Genomic DNA, 24644 nt, shown 5'->3' with positions numbered 1-24644 from the left:
GTGCCTTTTTATGAAACTGTCATTGTGCAAATACAGTCTGACGAGATAGAGAGATAATTGCTGGCTAAGCTGCATTACTGAGAATAACAATTAATTACTGCTCTAATTTGCTGGGCTAAACTTTTACTGACCCTCACTCATTTAATCTGAAATAACATTACTCTCAGTATTTTCTTAATAGGAAGGATGATTAACTTTAAAAGAATGGACTTGGTAAATGGCTTTTCTTAACTGATTATGTTTGGCATCAGGTCATCCATCACAATGTATTGTTTCTGCCCTCACCTCTGCCTTTTTTTCCTTTTCGTTTCTTCATATGAGTTCAGTGATGAGATTTCAAGACTATATTTTCAAATGAAGGTGTTTTGTTGGTTAAAAGGTAAATAAATTCATACATAATGTATTTTTTTTATCAGGAACTAGTGAGAGTCCAAATACTTATTAGTAGTATGCGATCTACACACAGTGAAAGAAAATATCTGCTGCTACCAATGAAGGAGTTAATTTGTTCTGCGCTATTCATCTGTTTCTAATGGTGCCTCTAGTGTGCTGAATGTTTGCCTCTGGACCTGTGTCAGCTCCTGACAGCAGTTGTGCTGTAGGTGTTAGGAATAGCTGAGTGCCATCAGAAATGCCCTTTGGAAGCAGTGCTGTAGGGGAAATTGTTATGTGTGGAGTGCCCAGCAAGGAACTTGTGGGACAAGGAACCTGCACCCCGATCCTCCCCTCCTGTGGTCCCTTCATGAAGGAGCGTCTGCTCCTGAGCACAGCACAGTCTCTGCGTGCACCACAGTTTCCTTGCACAAAAGGGGAGATCTGTTTCAGACTCACTATTCATCATCTTTTAATTATCTGTTAACGTAACATGAAATATCATCATCTGACGAACGCTGGGTTGCATTGCTTTTAAAGAGAGAATTACGATTCGTGGAGAGGAGTGCCAGGACAGCCTAGTGAGAGTGGTGCCGTGAAGTCTGGCTCAGTTCTTCCACTTTACACCCATGCTCCAGGAGTTCTCCTTTGGTGGAGTATATTGCAAAGGGTCGTGTCACTGCTTTTTCTCTTCCTTTTGGTTGTTCATCGTGTGACAGTAAGCCATGGCCCAGCTGAGAATCAGTCCTGTATTTCAGTAAGCTGTTTAATGATGGTGAAAGGTTACACATGCTGTGGATAGCAAGTATCAGATGGAGAAGGCTGGGATGCTGCTTTCCAGTGTCAGTATTTCAGGCTGAATTTTGGGTAGCTGAAGATTTATGGATTATTACTAAAGGACCTGCAGAGCACAAACGATTCTGTACTCTTAAATTTAACTCTGTAATTCTAGGATGTGACACTGGGGGCACAAATGGAGACAAATCAAGACATGCTTGTAAGGCAAACCACAGTCCCTTGTGCCTTATATATTGAAATCTAAGCTGCAGCTGCAACTTTCTTAACAAGCTTTGTTATACAAGGCCCCTGAAATGTAATGAGCACTCATCTTTTATGCGTGGAGCTGAAGGCACTTAACTGGTGAGGACAGGAGTTCTGTTGTTAGCTATTCTATGTGTAAGACTTATTCTCAAAGGAACTAAGAAGATTGGCATGTAAACAACTTTGCACTGTTCTGTTAAGGAATATGAGCTTCGTATTGGAAGGCAATCTATGTTAGTTAACTGAGTACTCAACGCCTTTCCTTCAGGATTCATACAGTTGTGTGGGTAGAAAGAGCACAGCCAAACACTCCTATTTGTGTGCTTGCTCCATTCTGTGTGGGCATCCTCACCTTTGTAGGCTGCTTGGCATCCTGAACTCCCCCTGGCTGTGAGGGGACTTATTATTGAGTTGCATTATGGATCTTGAAAGAGATCTGTTGCTGTATGTATGGAGACTTATTAAAAATCTTTCATGTTCCTACCAGTGTTAGAGTGTTAGATCAACTCTGTTGTTTATATTGATATGTTTAATACGAATCTATAGAAGTCATTGATTTGTGTGGTGTTGTGCCTTTTTAGGAAAGAGCTATATGCTTGGTGTTGTAAAATGCAACTAATAACAAATCATTGGCATTAGAAACATCAATCTAAATAATGTTTTGTCACTTATTGCTATTCAGGATGAGGTTACAGCAGCTCTCTCTTCAAAGTATAGCAATATTGTGCAGGTTAAGGAAGAGAGCTTCAATCCTCTTCACAAAAATGCAATCTTCTTGTATTGAATATTGAGCAGAAGTTTGGTTTTTATTTTTATTTATTTTTTTATTTTTTTAATAGCTGGAAATTAGACACTTAATATACTACAACAGCACAGTATTTTCTGTACATAGTATGACAGTCAAATATGGAAGCATTTATAGAAAGAATTACTATGCCTGCAGGGACCTTAGCTTAGCAATTTGAACATTTCCTTTCTTTAAGTTATTTTCCTTCAGATGTTCATTGTAAGTCAGAACCATGCATAAAAGTATTTTGCCTCCATTTAACTAAGGAGTGGTAATTTGAACGACATTATTTCACACACACAAAAAAATAGTTTTACTGCCTGTACAAAAATCTCAGTAATTTGAATATATGTAGGTAAAGCTTTTCTGCCCAGTTTATTATTTGCACTTGGAAACAGCACTTGGCAAATGTCTTGATGTGTGACATTCTTGCAGCTAAATAAATTGATTCCTCCTTAAGCAGAGTGCCAAAAAGAAAATGTAGATTTACCTCAAAGACGTGGAACAGTGTGGGTGGTGTCAGAAGAAGTATAGGCAGTGCAGTTTTTTGTCTGCATATGTTACCTTACCTTACCTACCCTCCATCATAATGTGCAACTGTAAATTTTCATGTCCTCACCTGGGTAGCACGTTGCTATTGTAAAACTGGTCTGCTTACGTCTGAATTCCACACCACCTTGTGTTCCTTTTCATATGGATGGTGTTCTTTACGCATAGGTGATCTGAACTATGATTATTCAAAGGATCTGAAATGAGTACCAGTGAAACACCATCCTATGTTGGTACTTGAGCTATGTTCTGACCAGTGAGTTTCATTCCAAGATACAGTCAGCCACCCTCTCAGCTCAAGCTACGTTGGTATGAACATATTGGTGTAGACCGTTCATCTCAGAAATGTTGTAACGGCTCTGAGACGGCTCTGAGAAAGCATGCAATTCCTATTAGCATAACAGACAAGCAGCTGTTGCTTTGCCCGAGAGGTCAAAGGTGCCTAAAGAGGAAAATATAAAGAGGATAAGCATAAATGGCATTTCCCTGGAGTACCCTCTCTTCAGATCTGCTGATTTTACGTTAGAGCAGAGGAGCACACTGAGTATTTTGAAGCACTTCTTCCTAGGTGAATTAAAAAGCAGCATGCATGCTTTGGATAAGTAGGTGATTTTTGTGACTTTGCTTCCCAAAGGCATGTGAATCAAGTTCACACTTCTTGTTTAGCACACAAACCACCTGGGAAACCAAAATGCATCTGTCATCCTGAAGAGATCAAGAAGAATCTTGAATCTCATGTCTTATCCTCATCTTCCTCCGTTGCTTGGATATCTCCTACAAATCTTTGTTGCCATGGAAAGCTGCTCTGAGTGGCTCCTTGAACTCCTTTTATCCTTTCTTTTACAAGGTTTCCTTCCCATCTGTCTGTTTGTCCTCTCAGCTAGCCTCATGCTGTTGGATTTCAGTCTTCAGTCCAATGAGGCTGAGTTGGTGTGGGGTTGGCCAGTCCTACAGTCCTGGCTTATAGGGGAAAAGCACATGGTAAAAATTAAACTGGCTTAACTTGCTTAATATTTCATACTCGCCATTTGGTGAAAGGGGGTGGTGGGGGAAGTTGTTTGTTGCCTTCATTTTTACTTTTTAAGTGTAGATGTGTGGAAATGACTTAGTTAATGGTTTTCTGGCATCTCATCCCAATACAAGTGAGAATTATATTAGCATTCAATTGAGACCAAATGTTTTCAGATAAAGAGATGATGTCTTTAGACATTTGTATTGATATTTAGTTATGCGTATATTTCTATGTAATGTAAGGCTTTTCTGCACAATTATGCAATACATACAATAAATAATCAGACTATTTAGCTGCCAAAAAATGACAAATTGTTACTGATTCTGGATTTAAGTCAGGATTCTTGGATAGAACCAATGGAATCATGCTTAAGTGAAGTCTTGATTCTGCTTACAGGATTATTAAGTTTGGATGGTATAGGTTTTAATGTTCCTAATAGTAGAAATGGAATGAAAAATCTTTCTGTGAAATTAATTGTTGCATGAGCTTTAAGCAAATGGATATGCAGAATTTTCCTGTGCAGTACTTATACCAGGTAAGATACAAAACTTTGCCTACTTGTCCTTAAGCACTATAAACCTCTCATTCTGAACCAGTTTTCTTATCTGCTGCGTGTATAAGGTACATATCTAAATTACTCTGTGATATTACCTTACAGTGAAATGAAATGGTTTCTGTGTAAGATATCAAAGAGCTGGAATGGAAGTTTGTCCTATGGATGAATTACTGCATAACTTTGATTCTTCTAAATTTCTATAAATCATTCAGGCAATGTACCAAAAACATAAGTAAACCGGGTTCTATCTCAGCATATCCTATGGACAGCACACAGTAAATTGTTGCATCTTTAAATATTTGGCCGCATTAGGATGATATCAATTAGGGTGGCTGATTTGGGGGAAAAAAAGCCAAATTAGTCTGATGCCATAAAAAGCTGTTAACGAGACAACATTTAGGCACTACACTTCTTAAAGACATGATAAGACCCTTTTGGGCTTTCTGTGTGATTCTGTGTGGGCTAGAAGATTTGTAAGACTAAACTCTTAAAATGGAATCTTACCTGCTGAAAAATTTAAAAATATAAACTAGCATGTTGAAAAAGGGTTGTTTGGTTGTTTTTGTTTTTTTTTTGAGGGAGAGCTGAGGGTTCCTTTGAAATTCTGAAGTCATCATACGTGTCAGATCCATCTGCCTGCACTGAAACTGGGCTGCCAGTTTCTTGTTTACAGTCAGCTGGTTAAACTGTGTACAAAGTTGCTATCAGTAAGCATGGTCATTAACAGTGAGATTATTCTCAGCACTTATAATTAGAAAAAGCTGTCTCCTCTAAGAAATAATATAAGTCAATTTAAACTAAATGCTGTACTTCTACATCCATTGAAGCTCCCCAGATTGCCCACAAATCAAGAGAAGCTCATCTCTGATGGCCTTGTGGGAGAAGATGTAGTTCTAACTATATGAATTAATTGGTTTGATAGATAACTCTCATAGGCTACAGATTGGATTTCCACATAGCCTAGCATGTTCTTTTGTTCACAAAGTATGTAGTATCTGAATACCAATAAGAAACAATGTGAATATTGGAAAATAATGCACTGGTGTAAGAGAGTAGAAATGTTGGGCTTGGACTGTCTATATCCAATATACATATTTTTAATTTATTTATTTTTTTTAATTTATCTGTGTGGCTCATTTGCCTAGTATCTTTCACTTATCCTTTGTCTTTATGGTTTTATTTCTAGAGGAGTTATGAACCACTGCTGCTATGAAAGGAAAGTTATTCAGACTTTTCCCACAGTCATCTGCCTTTATCCCTGCTGGATTTCCTGCACTTTCACCAGGCTCCTTAAACAAACCACTATTCTTATGAATTTCAATTTGTTTTTGGTAATCACCTGACCCCAAAGATGGCCCTCTGGCTCCCCTTCTCCCTCCATCAAGTGCACTTTGAAAGACTTAGGGTAAAATTGTGGTAGCTGAAAACACTTCAAGACTTTCTGGTTTCGCTTTGGTGTCTCTTTCTACCTCATTTTATAGCATCATTTTTTATGAATAATTTTCTTCATCCAGCTAGGTAACCTGCACAGAACCAGGTCATCAGTTTATTCTAAGCTTTTTATCTGCAGAGCAACATGATAAGAGACAGGACCACATTTACTTCTTGCTCTGCCACCACAAGTTTCTTGTCATGCCTTGAATGAGTATTGTTGGCAAATGAATGTTTCCATCCAACAAAAAGCTTTCACCAACGTTACTGGAGAATGTTCACAATTGTCTTCTCTGTCTTTGAAAAGTCATTAACTTTCTTGATTGCTTTCAAATAATTCATAACAACTGTTTGAAGGGTGTTCACCCATCAGCTCTTGAAATGAAATCTGGTGTTCCTTGAGGTGGAAAATGTAAGGCATGCCTAATTTTAAGTCATTTCCCCATGAAAACCAGGTCTTTCTAGGAGAGTATCAGTTTAGTGCTGACTAATTGCACAAATAAGGCAGGAGGATACTGTTGTACCAACTGCGAGAAAATCAGATCTAAATTAGATAAATGGCAAAACATTTATCTGCATTTGTTACAAGGGAGAGAACTAATACTCAGCTATAATCTATAGCATAAAATATGTCCAACATTGCCGAATAATTTATATGCTTAACATCTTGTGGGTAAATCTTTATCAAATGAAAATCCCTGTTGGTTCATGTTGTTTTTTTAATTAGGCACAGTTACAACTTTGTTGATGTCATTTCAGTCTTTGAAAACATTTTTCCCTTACCTGTCATGGTGGAATGGGAGCTGAGGCAGAACCTCCAGTTTGTAATGTTTGCACAGTCTGTGAATGAGAGCCCAGATGGTGTGCTCCAGCCCAGAGAACTGGAGCACTGATCTCTGTGCAAAACTAGTCATCTTCTGTAATTAAGTTACACGTTCACAGTGTGATGGCATGTTGAGTTACTTTAACTTCATTAGATGTGACATTGTATTGTTTGAAGAATGTGAAGAATTGAAAATCAGTGGACTCTGCGATGATCTTTAGAAACCCAAATTTTCATGTTCTTACTATTTGTTATATGCTGTTCTGATACAGCTAAAACTAATGGGAGTGTTGAATCTCACATCTAGCCCAGATGTGCCAAAAAGGCAGTATGAAATGAAATGGATACAATAAAGAAAAAAAAATAACTGTTAACTAGCAAAATTCTTAGGATAAAACCATGACCTGAAAGTACAGAGGCCTCTACAAAATATATTCCTGCAGAGGCTCCCTTGGGATATGAAGGAGAACATGCTTGATTAAGCTGGTACTAACCTTTCACAATCACGCTTCTCTGATATTTATTCCTTGAAATAATAAAAAGGGACATGTCAGCTATGGGAAAGCCATGATGTACTCCATTGCTTGCTGCTGTTCTTTTCTAACTTGAGCATTCTTCTCCTAGAGCAAACTTAAAGAATTAATGGAGGGCTTACTTTATTTTTTGTTGACCTTTATCTTGTAGTGGCTGTCCATTTGCACAGTTAAATGACATAGTAAGAAATTTTCCATCCTTTTTTAGCTCTGTCAGAGGGCCTCCATCTTCTCAGTAACCAGTGGTAGAACACAAAATCTTTACAGGTATACAAAGGCAGATCTGGAGAAAATAAAATCCATCCTTGTCTGTAGAGCCTCTGCTCTGCTGAATGTTTCGCTACATGTGAAAGAAGTGAAAGATCCTAAGGAAGGAAATCTTTTCTTCTCTTTGTAATAATTTTTAAATTCCACAGTCTCATATTGCTCTGCTTCTCCTAAAAGTACATGGTTTTGTTTAATTTCCCCCCAGATTGCTCCCATGGTGATAATGGAGGAGTTTTCTCCCTAGGCACCTCTGTGATGTTTGTATTGGGAATTGCATGTTCTATACTCTCTTAATGAACAGAGGCAGAAATTTAATAACATAAGAGTTTAAAAGTGCGTGGGGTTTCTTGGAAGGAAAGCTTTTATTTTCAGCTCCCTTCAGTGTTTGCATTTACTGAAAATTTTGCATGGGTTCATATGGAATGCATAGATGTGAAACCTGGTTATCAATCACAGCTAAACACAACTCATTTTTCATTACATTGGGATCATTGCATCATTTCAAACAGTCCAGGAAAAATAGTACCAAGGTAGCGCACTGGGAGATACACTTTTCACCTGCATTTGATACTGGTAAAAATAATTTCCTTCTCTATATTTTAGATGTGATATTATTTGATTCAGCTTAAACTCATGACTGATCGCCTGTTTTCAGTTTTTTCAGTCTCCATAAATATGCCAAATAGATACGATAAGTCATTAAACAGGAAACAGCTTCTTCTGTATATTTAGACTTATTACCATGTACCTTAAAAGTAATATCAAATAGAATATCTGAGTTACAGAGCCATAAAATAAGAGAACAACCATTATTTTTCTGGATCTCTTTGAAGGATACAAAAAGAGAATGAAGCAATTGACATACCTTTAAAGTCCTACCTGTAGTCTCTGTAATAAAAATATTTCTAACTGAATATAATCATTCTGTAGATTGCTTTTTAAATTGCATTCCATGTTATTTCTTGCTTCTTGTCCTAATATTGCTAAACATAAATTTGAAAAATCCCTCAAGTGGAAAATTGATTTTTGTCTTCTGTTGACCCCTATTTCGTTCTGATTTAGCATTGTATTTTCATATAGAAATGTAGTGTGGTATTTTAGATAAGTGGTTTTTTTTAACTAACCAACAATTGCTGCTCCTTCAGGAGCACGCAGTCACAGTCTGATGACAGGGCTAACCTCTGCTGTGACAGCAGCTGTGAATCTGTCCTGTTCATCTCATGGAAAAGGTAGAGCAAGGAAACATAAGACACTGTAATAACAGCTGAGGGTGTGCTTTTGAGAGAAATATTCACGTGGTTGGAATTAGGGAAATGAAATATGCAATTCTTATGATGGTGACAGAGTTACAGACATGGATTGTGTTAATTAAAATCAGTGTAGTGTAATATATTCATCAGTGAAACAACACAACTAAAGAGAACTGTTCTAAACTAGAGTCTGTTCTATGCATAGGCATAGGAATGTTGAAGTGCTGACCTGTAGTGACAATTTTACATCATATGCAATATTCAAAAATGATGTTAAGTGAAAAGCATTTGGAAGATTACTTATTTCTTGTGTGGTACACGCTGGGAGGTGTTTGGCTGTGAAATGTACATTCATGTGCAAGAGAAGGAAACATGAAGTTTTCATTTGGTCTTTTCTTTCTTTTTTATTGTTTCTTTGTTTGAATCCAGCTAATTTGGGGCAGGAAAATCAAGTCACTTGGAATAAAGAATTATTTAATCTTTTCCACAACTACTTCTAACTAAATTTGTTCTAACTTTTCCTGACTTCAGAATTGTTTTCACCATATAATTTCAATCTTTTCATCATTTTGATCACAGTTTGATGTTAGTTGCTTGATCTTTCACTAACATTCACATTCACAATTATATGAAAAAGATTCATGCAATATGGGTGTGAACTTTACCAAAATGTTTGGTCAAAACTCCTTTTGTAAACTACTTTGCTAGCAAAGAGTTTGTGAAAGGAAAAGCTCCATTTTTAGTATTTCACTTGTTTTGTCTGACTCCTAGGAGTCATTGTTTGAATTTAATTCCATTTCAGCACTTTAATGTGGATGCTGGCAGCTTGCTGGTTTTCTCTGGAGTGACATCCTGTTAATTCTTCATTGGGCATCAATGGACCTTGTGACTTGAGTGGAGCATGAACATTAGTGAGCTTATGAGCAGTAGTGAACTCAGTACATAGGGATAATGAATGTAGTTCTGTGGAGTTTTATCAAATTCAACCAAGTTGAGTGAGCGCATGGAGATAAAGCACCTCTCAGTAGGTTTAGAAGTAACAGAGCTGCTTCATTTCTGTACAGCATGTGTATTGGAATTTAGTTCCACTGTGACTAAAATTTGCTATGAATTTTTTGGGTCAAAGTCTGATGAATCTAAAGCTGAAGATGAGATGTTTAACATATATAATGGCTACCTCTGAGGAGCCTATGCTTCCTCAGTAAGTACTGAATTCGTTGTCTTCATGTGACAAACCTATTAGAAATATCTTCCATGAATATCAGTTTGTCACTCTTTGGTAAGTATTTTAATTAGCTGTAGAACTCACAATCAGCCTTGCTTATTAATGATCTGAATATGGTAGAGCACAGTAAGTTCTTTAAACTCAACAGAAGTTTGGTCGCTGTGGTGGAGTTAAGAATTAGAAGTAGAGATGCACTTCGTTTTAGGTTTGTCCAGAAGTTGTAATCTTTCAATGTATTTTGTATTCTAGGATGTGATGTCAACATTCTTCCAATTTGGGGCTTCTATCCAGCAGGAAGCCATCGTCATGCTTAAGATCATGCAGGATTATGACTGGCACGTGTTTTCTCTGGTAACCACCACCTTTCCTGGATATCGAGACTTCATCAATGTCATTAAGACCACAGTGGAAAATAGTTTTGTAGGATGGGACATGCAGAACATCATCATTCTTGATACTGCCTTTGGAGATGCCAAGACACAAATTCAGCTGAAGAAAATTCATTCATCTGTCATCCTTCTCTATTGTTCCAAGGATGAAGCTGTCTACATACTAGATGAGGCTCGCTCACTGGGCCTTACCGGGTATGATTTCTTTTGGATAGTTCCAAGCCTGGTTAGTGGTAACACAGAAATTACTCCCAAGGAATTTCCTTCGGGACTCATTTCAGCATCTTATGACGAATGGGACTACAGTTTAGAAGCTCGAGTGCGGGATGGCCTTGGGATTATTGCCACTGCTGCATCAGCCATGCTGGAAAAGTACTCCTTCATTCCTGAAGCAAAAACTAGCTGCTATGGTCAACTGGAGAAAAATGACCGGCCATCTCACACTTTGCACCAGTAAGGTTTATTGTCTTCTTTTTTTTTTTCTTTTCTATATAACCTTGGTAATTTTCCATTATAGTAGTATTGCATGTCTCTTAAAGGAGAAAAAATAGTTTTTGATAATGCCATCACCCCCCTTTTGAATAATGAATTTCAGATGTTCCAAGGGAATGGGCAGTAAGAACTGCTACACTGCTAACTGTACACGTGGAAATGATATGTGCTGTTGAGAATAGGCATTGAGTCTGATGTCAAAGGCAGTAGAAATTGATTTTAGGTGGTATGAAATGAAGTTAATAAAATAGTGCCATTACGTACCTGAACTGTGAGGCACATTACCAAAATCTACTGAAGGCATTGCCTTTGTTACCAGGACTCTCATTTGCATCAGCAGGAACATGCTAATGTTTCAGAAGAAAAGAGATGTGTAAGGTTAAGTAGCTGATCCTGGATATTGCAGAAGTATTAGATTAGTTATCCAGCTTTTACTACCTAATAACTGAAATCTCTCATTTCTTCTTGTGAGCATTTCATTTTTGTCACTTCCTCTAGAATAACTGTAAAACTTCATCTGCATAGTTCAAGTTGGTATGGATGTTTTCTCAGAGGAGTTTGTCATATGGGAACTGGTAAGGTTTAAATCAGGATTCTTTGTTATTTATTTATTAATTTTGTGCTTTTATTTATCCCCTTTGGATGTGGTACTCTTCATTACTTGTATCCCAAATGTTGCATAATATTTGCCACACAGAAACAATTTTTTTTTAGCTGATTTTTGAGAGGAAGTAAAAGGAATCTTGCATATTTTTATAGCTCTTCACAATCTCTCCTAGGGATATTACTAAGCAGCATTTATGAAATTTGTTTTGACTGAATATTGCAGATGCAGCTCTTTACAGGAAAGGAGGTTGGAATTGCCAGAAAAAGAAAAATCAGTGACAGCTTCATATGGGAGTTTATGGGATGTTTTTAATCTTCTGAGATGTATGTGTATATTTAGTTTGGGAGTTGATTGCTGTATGGTGTCCAGGAGTGGTTAGTTTTTTTCTTAGAAAATGACATCTTTAATATACAACATGCTTCAGAAACTTCCCTTGTAGGCCAAATAGTGCTGAGTAAATGAATTTTATCACTTCATACATGTAGTGCATAAACAGTAGGGCCAAACTTAGGAAATGGGTACAGCCCTCTTTAGGTATAACTCCCACTAGGTAGGTGGAAGTCATAATTTAAGTATGACATAGCCTCTTTAGGTATGACATTTCCACTTTTTCTTTCTGTGTCGCAGCTTGCCTATCTCTAAGCCTCTGCTTCTAAAACTATCCAAATTCACTGAAGGGATTGCAGAAAATCTGCAACTCTTTCTTTGCTACCACTTGTTCCCAGGAGAATGCCAGTAGACAGTTTTGTGTTGGCTCGCCATTCTGGCATGGCTCCTGTATAGAACTGTAGCTGGACACCCATGGCAGGAGGCACTGCTGGGAGGACTGTCCTACCCATGCCATGTGTGCAACCCTCAAATCATGCACTGGCTGAAATAGATAAAATTTAAAGCAAATGGTATCCCCTTAACTGTGTTCTGTGCTTTAATAATGTGATCTGTGCAAAGAAAGAAGCCCACTGTTTTAAGTTCTTTTCTGCAAAAAAAAAATAAGTGGCATTCTGTGTGTTGGTGTTTAAAATACAGTGGCTCAGTTGGACAGGCCATAAGAACTTGAACTCCACAGGTCTGGCAATTCACAGCTGTGGAATGGATTTAGGCATTCAGCATTCAGTGCAAGTTGTCCTTCTTCAAGGTATCATTCTTTTTCTGATGAAAAATTTATGACTGTGAGAATAGGGCTTGTGACTGATTGGGCAGTGAGATTAGACTTCACCAGGAGATTTTGCAGTGTGCATTGAACGATGCACATTCAGTGGTGTTTTAACACAGTGCATTTTGGTTAGTAAAGTCTTTTTATGCTGCAGAACACTGAGTTGTAAAGTGAAAATGTGTTTTCTGTACAGATGACGCTTTGAGCTTTTCCAACACCACATCAACAGGAAACAGATTGTTTTTAATTTATAAATACTAGTATTACACTAAAATAAATAAAGTTTAAATAGTCCTCCTTATGTAATAACTCCCTCCTTATGTAAGAATTGTTTTTGTCACATACAACTGATAAGAAAAGTAAGTTTACAGAATCATTTAGCTCTGCAAAGTATTCTCCAGGAGCTCACTAGTCATGCCAAGGTGAATTACACAAATTCTCTGTACCTTATATTTCTCATCCCTAAATGTTAAGTTTTTTTTCCTAGCTGAAAGGAATCCCCTAAATTGGGATTTTATTCTGAAACGTAACCTTCATAGTTTCAGGCCACAAATAGTGCAGTTTTGTATTTTCTACTAAAAGATAAGTGCGTAAGACACTGTACTAAGGAACAAACGTGAACAAAGGATTTTGGAATACACTACAATGGTAAAGGGCTGAAATACTGTAAACAGCTGATGGACCTGGGGCCTGCTGTATTGAGTTGCTATTTGTGCTGGGCTTTGTTGGTATAGAAATGGGGCTGCACAAAGGGGCACCACTTCCCAGCTCAGGGAAAGACCACTCAGTAGACAGCAGAAAAGTGACTCTATATGGTGTTGCCTAAGCAAAACCAAGCTCAAGAGGAGAGCAGAAAATAGGATTTTAAATTCCGTCTGTTATAATGACAGTCTAATTCAGCTTTAAACCCAGTATTGTATTCTAGGGCGATGCCATAATAGCTAATTTGCGTGTAAATTGAGATAGGTAATGCTTTATGTGCTGCTTCCCACATCTAGTGAGGTTCATCTCTGCTTATAAAGAAATTCTTTGTAAAGAAAGCTATGAAGTGAAAGCTCCTCCTCCCTCTTTTTCAAATCCTTTGTGTATTAAATTGGCTATGTTTCGAAGCACACAAACATGACACCTTTCCCTGTCATGGCAATTCTAAAATGCTTTTATTAGCTTTCCAGACCCAGAAAAAATCTGGTTTGCTTTAGTTTTTGGAATGGTCTGATTGTTGTTCGTTTCTGATACACATGCAAAAATCAGTGTTTCTTTACGAGTAAAGGATTTAAAATAAAATAGGGAAATTTTTTCTGCACATTTAAAATGTTTCTATGTATTCAGGTCTTTTGTCATTCATGTAAGACCTACAATCTTCCAATACAGAAAAATACTATTGTGCAAAATACTGGCAGCAGCACTGCAGGATATCCAGAATTAGCAGTTCATTACAGCAGTGTCAGTTGAACAAATGCTCGCTCTCTTACAAAAAAGGAAACATCTAAACAAACAGCAAAACAAAATAACCCTATTAGTTGTCATGGAAAATTCTACTGCTGTATGAATAAAATTACTTCTGCATGGCTTAGTAGAGTTCTTGTGTTTAAAAGTCATAACCATGTTGGGTTATGGTGGGTTATGTCTGAAAAAAAACTTGATATGCCTGTCCAGCAGTCAGTTGTTGATACTGTGTTTAGTTACATCCAGTTTCCAAATACAACCAAAAATATGCAGGATTTTGGAGGCTCATTTACTTTTTGTAGGGAAGTTGTAGGGCTAAAAATCTGCTCTGGGCAGGCTTCGGTTTCGTGCTCTGCCCACACCTTGTTTCCATTATTCATTGTCACTTTAGCCAGAGAGCAGCAGCAGTCCGAAGTCCAAAGAGGTTTAGATGATGGCCTATGATAACATTTCATTTTCTTATCCATGCTGTTGTGCTGCTGTTGCAAGTTGCCTATGAAACGTCTGCTCCAGATGATGAGAATGTGCTGTCCCTGAAGTCCTGGTGTTCATTTATCAAGTTCAATATTTCGATGCCAGCTTTTAGCAGTGACAGATGCATTTTCCTCTTTTTCTTTCAAGTGAAATCAAGTATTACTTGGACACAATGGTTTGATGGATAATCCAGCATATCTGTTTAATGCTTTCCAATTTTCGGAGATTTGTTCATTTCATTAAGTTCTGTCAAAAGACTTGGGGGGGGGGGGTGGGAGGGAGGGAAAGTATCATCTGCCTTATAGTCTGTTTGAAGATGTGTTGTTATTTAATTATATAGGGAGCAAAATGCTTTTTTACTAGTAGAGATGCTCTGCAGAAAAACTAAGTGTAATTTCATAGAATCAGAGACTGTTTTGGGTTGGAAGGGACCTTAAATTATAGAATCATAGAATCACAGAATAGCTTGGGCTGGAAAGACCTCAAAGGTTGTCCAGTTCCAATCCCTCTGTCATGGGCAGGGTTGCCAACCACTAGATCAGACTGTCCAGGAACTCATCCAGCCTAGCCTTGAATGGCTTAAGGGATGGGCATCCACAGCTTCTCTGGGCAGCCTGTGCCAGTGCCTTACCACTCTGAATGAAGAATTTTTTCCTAATATCTAACCTAAACCTCCACTTTTTCAGTTTAAATCCAGGGATCAAATGCATCCTTAGCAAGTTTGCTGACATACCACAAGGCTGTGCTGCAATTCAGTGAGACCTGGACAGATCAGGGAGTTGAGCAGAGATAAAGGAACCTCATGCAGTCCAATATGCAAGTGTAGAGTCCTACACCTGGGGAGGAATAACTGCATGCATCACCACAGGTTAGGGGTTGACGTGCTGATGAGGAGCTCTGCAGAGAAGGACCTGAGTGTTCTGGACAGCAGGTTGCCCATGAGCCAGCAGTAACTGTGTGTTCACAGCAGTGCCCTGTGCATAAAGGCATGATCTGAGACTGTCACCCAAGCTTCCATAATCACATACGCTGCTCACTTGGTTTGTGGGGAGATAGCTAATTTGGGTATACTTTCTGATTAGGACTTTGGTATGCAGGGATATACTAAATCTAACAGTGCCAGTGAGCATATTTTAAACACTAACGTGTTTTATTTTACTCTTAATTCACGTGCTGTAAGTGCCCTGTTCAGTAATTTAAAACTTTTCTGCATGGTTTTGTTCTTTGTAGCTGCATTAAGCAACAGGAACTGAGTTGATGAAACTTGTCATTGTTTCCCTCAAAATAAAACTGAGCTTCACCAGCTTCCTGAAATGATGCTGGCAAACTAACAAAGTGATTCTGAAATTATGGAAAATTTGTATCAGGTGTTTTTCCCTGGTTAGGTCTGTTTAAGAAGCAGAAGGATCAAGTCAGTCACCCGCTTATGAGGCTTCTGGAACATTTTCCCAGCAAATAAAAAGAACAGCAAAACCCAAAACAAAACAACAAAAGAACAAGCATGGCCTGTTTAGTTGAGCACAGTCAGCTTTGGGGCTATTAGCAAGTATTGGAATTCCAAGTAGAAATATAAAGGATATTGGAGATGGTGTTGCTGCAGAGAACCAAGCAAGCTTTGCAGGGATGAGTTTGATGTGCTGCTGAGAAGGTGAAGCAAAATAATACAACATCTTGTAAAAAAAAGTGCTAATATGTTTACTAATAATAACATCAGCTCACTGAACCTTCTGGTTTTTGATAGGTTATGCTAGCCTGCAGCACCCAGCCAGCCAGCTGGACTCTTCCTAATTTTGCTCCCACATGCCTCTTTTTTAAAAGGGTTCCCCAAGAGTTTAGTTGCTGGTCTGGCAGAATTGGGGCAAAATGACATTTCCAGATCTGGTGTCATGTAGTGCTTTAAGGAACAGCTGGCACAAGGTACAAGTAGTTGGCGTGCCATTCCTTTTTCACAGTCACTGAGCATATTGTTCCTAAAACTTGATTCATCCATGCTGGCTCAAGGCCTAGGGAGATGCAGCTCTAGAAGCAGGAGTTATATTCAGGAGTCTGAGGGCTGGGGATGTGGAGGAGGAGGAAGAGGCATGAAGAGGAGGCTCTTTCTTTGCATTATCGGGAAGGAGCTTAAGAAGGAAAAAAATATCTTACATCGCCTATGATGAAAAATGGTCTTGAAAAATATGCTTATCTGTTTGAAAAAATGCATGATTATCTTGTTTAATAGTGGTCTGTTTGAGAGCTGTTTCTTCACATACTTTGTACAACACATTAAATCCTTTACACACAGACTTTTAAATACTAATTTCATAGATGTTTTTCAGAAAGGCTATTTCTTAATGATAAATCACTTTTCATCAGGTTTCTATTGATATTTTCCAGATTTCACAGAATAAGGAAGCTTAGCCCCAAAAAGATACAGGAAAAAAAATTCATAGCTTAAAAAAAGAAAAAGAAAAAAGAAAAAGCTTGGATTCCTTCCTGCTTTTTTAGGTATAGGCCCAAACAGTCAAGATTATTAAAATGATTGGTTCATACTGTTTAGAGGAAAGTGAAATCAGCTGATGTTGGTTGTGAGATATTTCATCTCCTTTAAATCTCATTTTGGAAGTCCCTTATTTGGGAAAGGAAGAGGAGAGGTTTTTTGTTTTTGTTTTTTTAATGAAGCTGGTATTTCCCTCAGTCTCAGCTGTTTCTCTCCTTTGCATGGGGTTGTCACAAACTCAAAACACTGCCCCGTGGTGAGGAATTGGCTAAATAAGAAATGATAGTCTGTTATGATGGCACCGGAGGGAGTTATCGGATTTGCTGCGCTGGTGTGAGCTGCAGGAGTTGTGGGTCGTGTGGCCATGTGCTGGATTTCACAGGTCCAATGACAAAGTTCTTGATCTTTCCAGATCTATAAACATTAAGTTGGAAATCTCAAGAGCACTTTTTAACCTTGGTGCTTTGAAGAGTTGCTGTAAATTCAATGTGAACAGTTTTCTGTTGGAATGTTTCAGCGTTTCTCTTTTCAGTTTTCTTAAGGAAAGTGAAAAGAATTGTATAAATGTTTAAAAGTATTTTGAGATATAGTACAGGCTTTGCTCATTGCATGATAAAAACCTATTTTGAATTTAGTATGGAGAGCAGCTTAGCTTCTGCCTCAGATTCCCATCTTTCATGCACATATCACCTGGGGAATCTTTGTCATGAACTTCGGTTAGCAAAAGTCAATTAAGACTTCAGTGTCATAACACCACCACAGGGCCTCCTGCTATCATGTCATTGCAAAGGTTGTTGCATTAATGAGGTATGAAAGCAGATTAACGACTAATCCAAGGTGTATGCTGCATTACTTCCTTGAAATAAGGACTGCAAATATTCAAGCACCACAGTCACATGCAATTCAAAAGCTACTTCAAATATACATAAAACATAAATAATAATATTATAAATAATATGAATAAGGATAATATATACTGACAATTCAGAAATGAAAGATGTCTTGCACAGAACTAATCTTGGGTGTATTTAAAACTCTGTAAGAATAGCGTATAATTTAAATACTTTTTTTTCTTCACTCCTCCTAATCAGCATGCAGCTGTTTTGCTAAGAGACAGGCAGCGTAGGATCCTGGCCAGCAGAAGCAGAGCAGGACGTCTGTCCTTTGTGGAGGAAAAACGACAACTCAGATGTGAATGTAGATTTTTAGTTCTGAAAAACACAGGCAGTTGAATTTTGTACAGAAGAATCTTCTCAGGAAAACAAGAATCTCTTTGAAGCTCTTTTTTATTGCTGCAATTTGAGAAACTGGAGTAGCTCAGACTGCGTCACTCACTGATACCTTTGTGGATGACAATAAAATTTTAAGAGACTTTTACAGATTAGAGGACCTTTTTTTTTTCAAACTTGCAAGATGTATTTCACTGCTAAATGGCTCATAAAATCACACAGTTTAAAATGTATGTTTTTCATTTTAGATTTAATCTTTTTATGCTGAGTGCTTGAGCATAACTGCAGCTACAGCTCTGACTCTTGTGATGGTGCTTGAATGGCTTCTACTCTAGAGGATTTGCACATAAATCTCAAAAATATGATGAGTGGTGTTTGAAATCAAGGGTAACAATCCAACTAAAATTTGCTTGAGGAGGGTTCAACTCAAGTCTGATCACCAGTGGCTGTGTAATAAAAATGCTGACTGGACACCAAAGCCTTATGTAGTTTGGTGGGTATGTCTGCTCCAGTCCTTAGGAGGACACAACGTTCCTGGCTCCCAGTTTTGTGGAAATAGGGGCATTTGTGCCTGACCCCATAAGAATCTGTGCTCGTTGGGAGAGAGTTGTTTCTTATTTATGAATCAGAAGGGGTAGACCTCCTATAAAGGATGGTGGGAAATGTGAATACAAGCAGTGCCTGCTTTCACATCATGTCCTTAGTTTTCCTTGGTGGTGGTTCCCTCGGCATGCTATTCCTTGGGTCACAGCACATTTAATTTTCAGCAGTGAGTGAGCGCTGTGCTGGCTTCTTACACATACCTGCCAGCAAGTTCTGCCTGCTGGTTTGCCGCTTATTCTCGAGGTGGCAAACAAGCTTTTTATTCCTGAGCAAGCTTTTTCAGTGCTGGATGAAAAATGTAGTGTATGGGAAATTAGTTCAACTGAAAAGCAAAGTTCTGCCGAGGGGAAAATTTTCACGCTGGAAGTCTGTCATAAAATACGAGTTGCTGTGATGGGTGAATTTATAAATTGCTGTCAAACCGGTGCTGAATGGTGTTAATATGGTTGTTTAGGGCAGTGCTCATTTAATTATTAACTGTTATGATATAATATCATTATTTCTCTTGGATCTATCTTCTCTTATTTAGTGTGCTTTCTGCTGCTGGGATTTTCAAGCAGCTAAGTCTACACAAAACCTTCTCCTTTGAACGTGACACTGAAGAATTATTTCTGTGTCAGATTCACCAGGAGGCCATGCTGCTACTGTAGAAACAAATACACTGTGTAAAATTGCATCTGTTTCTTGTGGGTATAAAAGCACGGTGCAATGAGCGAGGAGTTTCTGGAGTAACTTTTAAGCCCTCCAAAGCACATCTCTCTGAGGGCTGGGATAATAGAGGTGTTAAGTGAGGAGTTCAAGAAGAACTTGTAGATGAAAACCTGGACTGAATTTCATCTCACAGCATATCCTGGGAACCAGGTTATTTCAGACCACAGACATAGGGTGGAGAGTATGCTATCTTCTGGAAGTACCAGTGGGTCTCCCAGTAGGATGGATGGATGCAGTTTTTCCTCTCACCCACAGGATAGCTTGGTCAGGCTCACATTGATAACTAAGAGTTTGGATTATTATTATTTTTTTTTTTCAATGTGGCCAAAGTACACCAATGCCACTTCCATCATTTTACTCGCTTCCCTTTCATCCTGATTTTCCTAAGTGTGGGAGTTTGGGTAATGTGCAAAATGATAGATTTTTGCAATATCTCAGTCCAGGGAGCGTGGCCCAGGTGCTCCTCTAGTTGAGCCTCTTGGCAGCAAGATCCCCATATTTGTGCTTTAAATAAAAAGTGCAGTTTCTCATCACTCTTTCTGACCCTGGAGCAGTAGAAGCAATCTGTTCTTACTGAGAAACACTGAAGCTGTGTAGAACTGGAACAAATGTAGAGATGGATTTCTGTTACAATTCTGTGGAAAATTTTGAGAAAAAGAATGTTTTTTGAGGCAAGTCTGGAGCAAGAAGAATTTTTTGAATGTCCAGAATGCCAATGTTTCTGAATCACCAAAAGGGCAGCACTTTAGAGAAGAGGCTACATGTTTCAATGTCAGATGGAGAGCAATAATTGGGAAATAAAAACAGTATTTACTAAGCTAGGTAGATTATACTAGAATTAGTAAAAACTAGCTAAGCAATTTCAAACCTTCAGGGACAATGACTTGATATAGTTGGTGTAATCATTGTTAATGACTGGGTTACTCATAAGTGGTTTTCTGTTTTTAGAACATGCAGCTTAACGATGCAGTAGAGGAGGAGGATAGGGAAAGCAAACAACAGTGCTATGGTCCATCTTAGGAGAGGTGGCATGTGTAGTAGCACTCTGAGTAATAGCCTTCTACTGACAAATTTGTTTTAAAAAAATGAAATAACAATAGAAAACTCAGTTGCATAGATTTTCAGTTTTATAGCTGTTACATGGAGATGTGTGGTAAGCAGTTTTTGATTCAATGCTCAAATCCAAAGGCAGGAAATTTGGGATTAAACCAACAGTTTTCAACAAGAGCAAAAAGAAATCTTCCCTTTCCCTGTATGTTTTAGTTAGAAACCCTCTAAAATGTCTTTTTTTCCCCCCCTAGTGCTAACTAGTTGATGTTTTGAAAAACACTGAAAATCAATAAAAACTAAAAAATATACATTTTTTTCTTTTTAAAAATATTGAAATGAAATATTATCAACCCCTTAATTACTGCTTTTTGGCTGAAGGCATTAGTGGAAATTATCCGTGTGTCACAAAGACAGTTTGAAAGCTGCAGTGTCAGCTCATATGTTGAAGTCTGACCAGGTGAGCAAGTCTTGGGCCACTGACCTGAGTATTATTGCAGTGAGACCAAAGTGTGATATTACATGCAGGTCTGATGTGGATGTATTTACAGTGGTGCTGAAAAGCTGGTGAAGTTGTGCAAAATGCTAAAAAGATGATTCATGGAGTGGACAAGTCATCCATGATGTTGAAACTACTTTAAAAATGATGTCTGTGTCATGAATTGTATTATTTTCAACAAATAATGTTTTTCTTTCTCCTCTATTAAGGCTCCCAAAAATGTTCAGCATCTCCACTTTCGCAAACTGAGGCTTTACTAAACTTTACAGACTTCATGCTTTTTTACAGCATTAACAGGATTTAGTGCGTGGACTTCATCGTGCTTCCGATGACTGAATTAGCTTGCTCATTAACCACTGGACAGCTGATTAATTTTTCACCGATTTATTTATTTTTTTTTCCCTTTCAGGTTTATGATGAATGTGACTTGGGAAGGTAAAGATTTGTCCTTCACTGCCGACGGTTATCAGGCACACCCCAGGCTGGTGGTGATCGTACTGAACAAAGATCGTGTGTGGGAGAAGGTGAGCATCATCCGTAGGTAAAGGACATGGGAGGAGGTAGGAGAGACTAGGCAGAACCATATTAAAGACGAGCAGACAGATTAATATCACACACATCAATGATGATATTCTGCTGTAGCAGGTTTGTCACAACAGTTCAGAGAAGGTAATTTTGCTTTATTTTGAGTAGGTCTAAGGAATTTTAATGAGGAAGGCAACGTATCAGTGAAGAGATATCACATGGATTTCAGGTTTTTATGAAATGCACCTTTTGTTTCTCTAGCACAATTCAGCCAGCTAGAATGGGTGACTGAAAAATTTCCTGAAATTTGGACCTTAAGTGTCTGAGTGCATGGATTTGTGTATCTCGACACAATCCAGGAGCTATACAGAAAAGTCCTTTTACTTGTTTGATGGGATTTTTCAACAGAATTTAAGCAGATTTTATTCTCAATTTTGGCTCTGATGTTTTGCAGGATAGTTGTGATACCATGTGTCAAAAACCAACACCTTAGTGTTTGTTTGCACTATGGGAAAAAATACAGATGTATCATACCCCCTGATCTATTTTAAATTCATAAAGCATGACTGTGCATTATCTAAATTGCTGCCGAAATCTTTGAACTCTTTTGTCTGATACTTTTAGGATCTCATAAATCCAATTCTTTTTTGTAAGGCTGTCAGGTTCTTCATGATGTTGAATAATAATGACAAAATAAGAATTATTTGATGTAGGACATCTCTGTAAATATGCTAGTCATGCAAAACAGAGAGAGTAATCCTAGATTATGCTGTGTGCTTCTTGACATTCATTTGATTTAATTCTCTGGATAAATTTAATTCTACCCAAATCTGTCAGTTGGAATCATTGGAGAATCTCTTGCTTAGTATCTGTTATGCCAATTACTTACCTAATTTTAAAATTCTGCAACAGTCTTCATATCACATATAATGTTCTGGAAAAGTATTATCCTAGTTGGGGAATATTAGTGTGGCACTGAGGGCAGAAAATGGGCATATTGGTAGACAACAGTGCTCATGGTGTCATAAATTTATTTTGGATCTTGATACTTCTCTAAAGAGAGCACTCACCCGACATGGGGAAATAGGTTAAATGCTCTTGAAAAATGAGTGAAGAAATGCTCAACATATGCACCAACAGTATGTGCAAGAAATAAGTTGAGCCACTTTTAACCTTTGAGTGTCTCCTTTATGAGAGCATGGATGTTTCAGTCCAGCTTTTGCTGTAGTTAGTTGAGCATATTGTATGGCAGAAGTGTACACTCCACCTACTGCACTGGGCTACAAGGCTCTCTGTAGGATGAGACCTACAGTTTTCATCTGGTGTCTATGAGGTGTTTTTAGAAGGAGAAAGAGTAACTGAGAGGACACTGCTGCCCAGAAAATGTTCTGCATCTACTCCTAGATTCTACCTAGATTTAGAGCCCTTTTGGTAGAGGCCAGATGAGATATTTTGGTAGAGAGAGCCTGCCCCTAGCTGCAGTTTTGTCTGCTTCTCTATCGTAGGACTATGGGAAAGCAGCCAGGTTTAATTATGTCAGAGCAGAGAAGTGAAAGGCAGCCAAGAACGGGCTGTCACCACCAGAATTATCCCTCTGACCACAAGCTGATCCCTGCCTCCATGGATGAAGACAAATAAACTGACTAATCAATTATCCTGGCAAGCTGGAGGCAACTTTCAGCTGTATTGGAGCACCCCACGTTTATAGCAGAATTTCACTCTGCTCTTCAGAAATAACAGAAACGTTCCTCTGATTAGACACACAGGGAGGTTCTTGCCCACCCCAGGTTTATTTGAACATCTCTGTAGTGCCGTACTGATGTTCTTTCCAAGTTTCTTTCCTCACTTCTTATCTCGTAGGAGAAAGGAGAAAGAAATTGGCTTTCTCACTGCACTGTTTTGCTCAGTTTCAAAACTGACATCTGTGGTCCAACATTTCCTGCTTTGAGTTTCCTGACAAGTGCACGCATTTACTTCTGATTGCAGTATTTCAGTTAGCATCACAGAATTGTTTTACTGAAGTCTTATTAAATATTCTCAGTCGTAGATGGAAAACATCAAATCCTAGAATCTAATTAAATGATTTGCTCATGTGAAAAACTGCCAATGCAACAGTCTGCTAATCCTTGTAATATAACTAATGTACACAGAAATTTGAGTACTTGCTCTATATTTTATGTAAGAAAGAGTAATAGTGTTTTATGTGAGGATTTTTTTTTTGTCCAATATCCTCTTGAAAGTATAAGATTTAATATGAAAACTCAATTTTCTTCTGTTTAGGTAATAATCTGCTTTTATTTAAGCACAGTTTTCCTCGGTCTCAAAATTGATATACTTGATTCAAGGCTTGAGGTTATAGAAAATTCGCTCAAGCATAGTTGAAGAGCATTCATCTTACCCCTAGGAAAATAAGCTCATTTTTTCACTGCAGATGACTCAGTATCAAAACTTTGAAATAGAAACTTTACATATAAATGGGATTGACTGAGGAATTTGTCCCATATCTGATTCTGAAAAAAGCTGGTTGGATGATAATTGTTTGAAGACTGAAAATCACTTTTGGGCATGTTCTGCAGGCATCCAGCAAGATATTTTGACAGATCATTGAGCAGCTGCTCGAACTTCTGTCATCAACATTCATATTCTCCCTTCTAATCTTGACAGGCAACAGGGTTGCTGTTCTCAGACAAGAGATTTTTAAGAAGACAAGCTTAATGTTTCAATGAAACTTAATATATTTGCCAGTGCTGCCCAGTGATCACCAACGCTCTGCAGCAACACTGACTTAAACTGAAGAAAATCTCAAGATCCATCAGTACCAGCTGCATGTTCCCCATTAAGCTCATCTCAGTGCAAAGTGACCTTTATGTTTCACCTTGCCTGCTCACTGAGTTCCAAACTTCACAGGCTATTAGTTTTCGTTTCATTCTGGTTTTTTTTTCCTCCTTAAATTGGGAAAATTAATTGACATAAAACCAATCAACCCAATATTAAAATTATATACTGGAATATAAATAGCAGTAGCAAAATCAGGTTAACTTTAATTAGCTGTGTGTATGCTGTATGTTAAATAAGGTTGGGAGGACTATGTTGCATTTACAGATAATCATTTTCCATGTGTAAAGATGATTTCCAGAATAAAAG

General features: G+C 38.0%; 1 protein-coding gene across 1 annotated transcript in view; it reads left to right on the top strand.

Annotated features, from left to right (window-relative positions):
• The window catches only part of GRIN2A (glutamate ionotropic receptor NMDA type subunit 2A), a 149905-nt gene that overhangs the window by 75388 nt on the left and 49873 nt on the right, over window positions 1-24644 (top strand). Inside the window, exons 3-4 of the mRNA XM_042827976.1 lie at window positions 10096-10688; window positions 21385-21499. Of these exons, the coding sequence (XP_042683910.1) occupies window positions 10096-10688; window positions 21385-21499 (708 nt within the window). The remainder of the gene's footprint in view (window positions 1-10095; window positions 10689-21384; window positions 21500-24644) is intronic.

The sequence above is a fragment of the Centrocercus urophasianus genome, unplaced genomic scaffold (genome assembly GCF_019232065.1).
Source record: "Centrocercus urophasianus isolate 14NV4802_14NV808 unplaced genomic scaffold, USGS_Curo_1.0 seq_29, whole genome shotgun sequence".
NCBI classification, from domain to species: Eukaryota; Metazoa; Chordata; class Aves; order Galliformes; family Phasianidae; genus Centrocercus; species Centrocercus urophasianus.
Note: the sequence above shows the minus strand (reverse complement) of the source record. Positions and strands in the feature narration are given on the sequence as shown.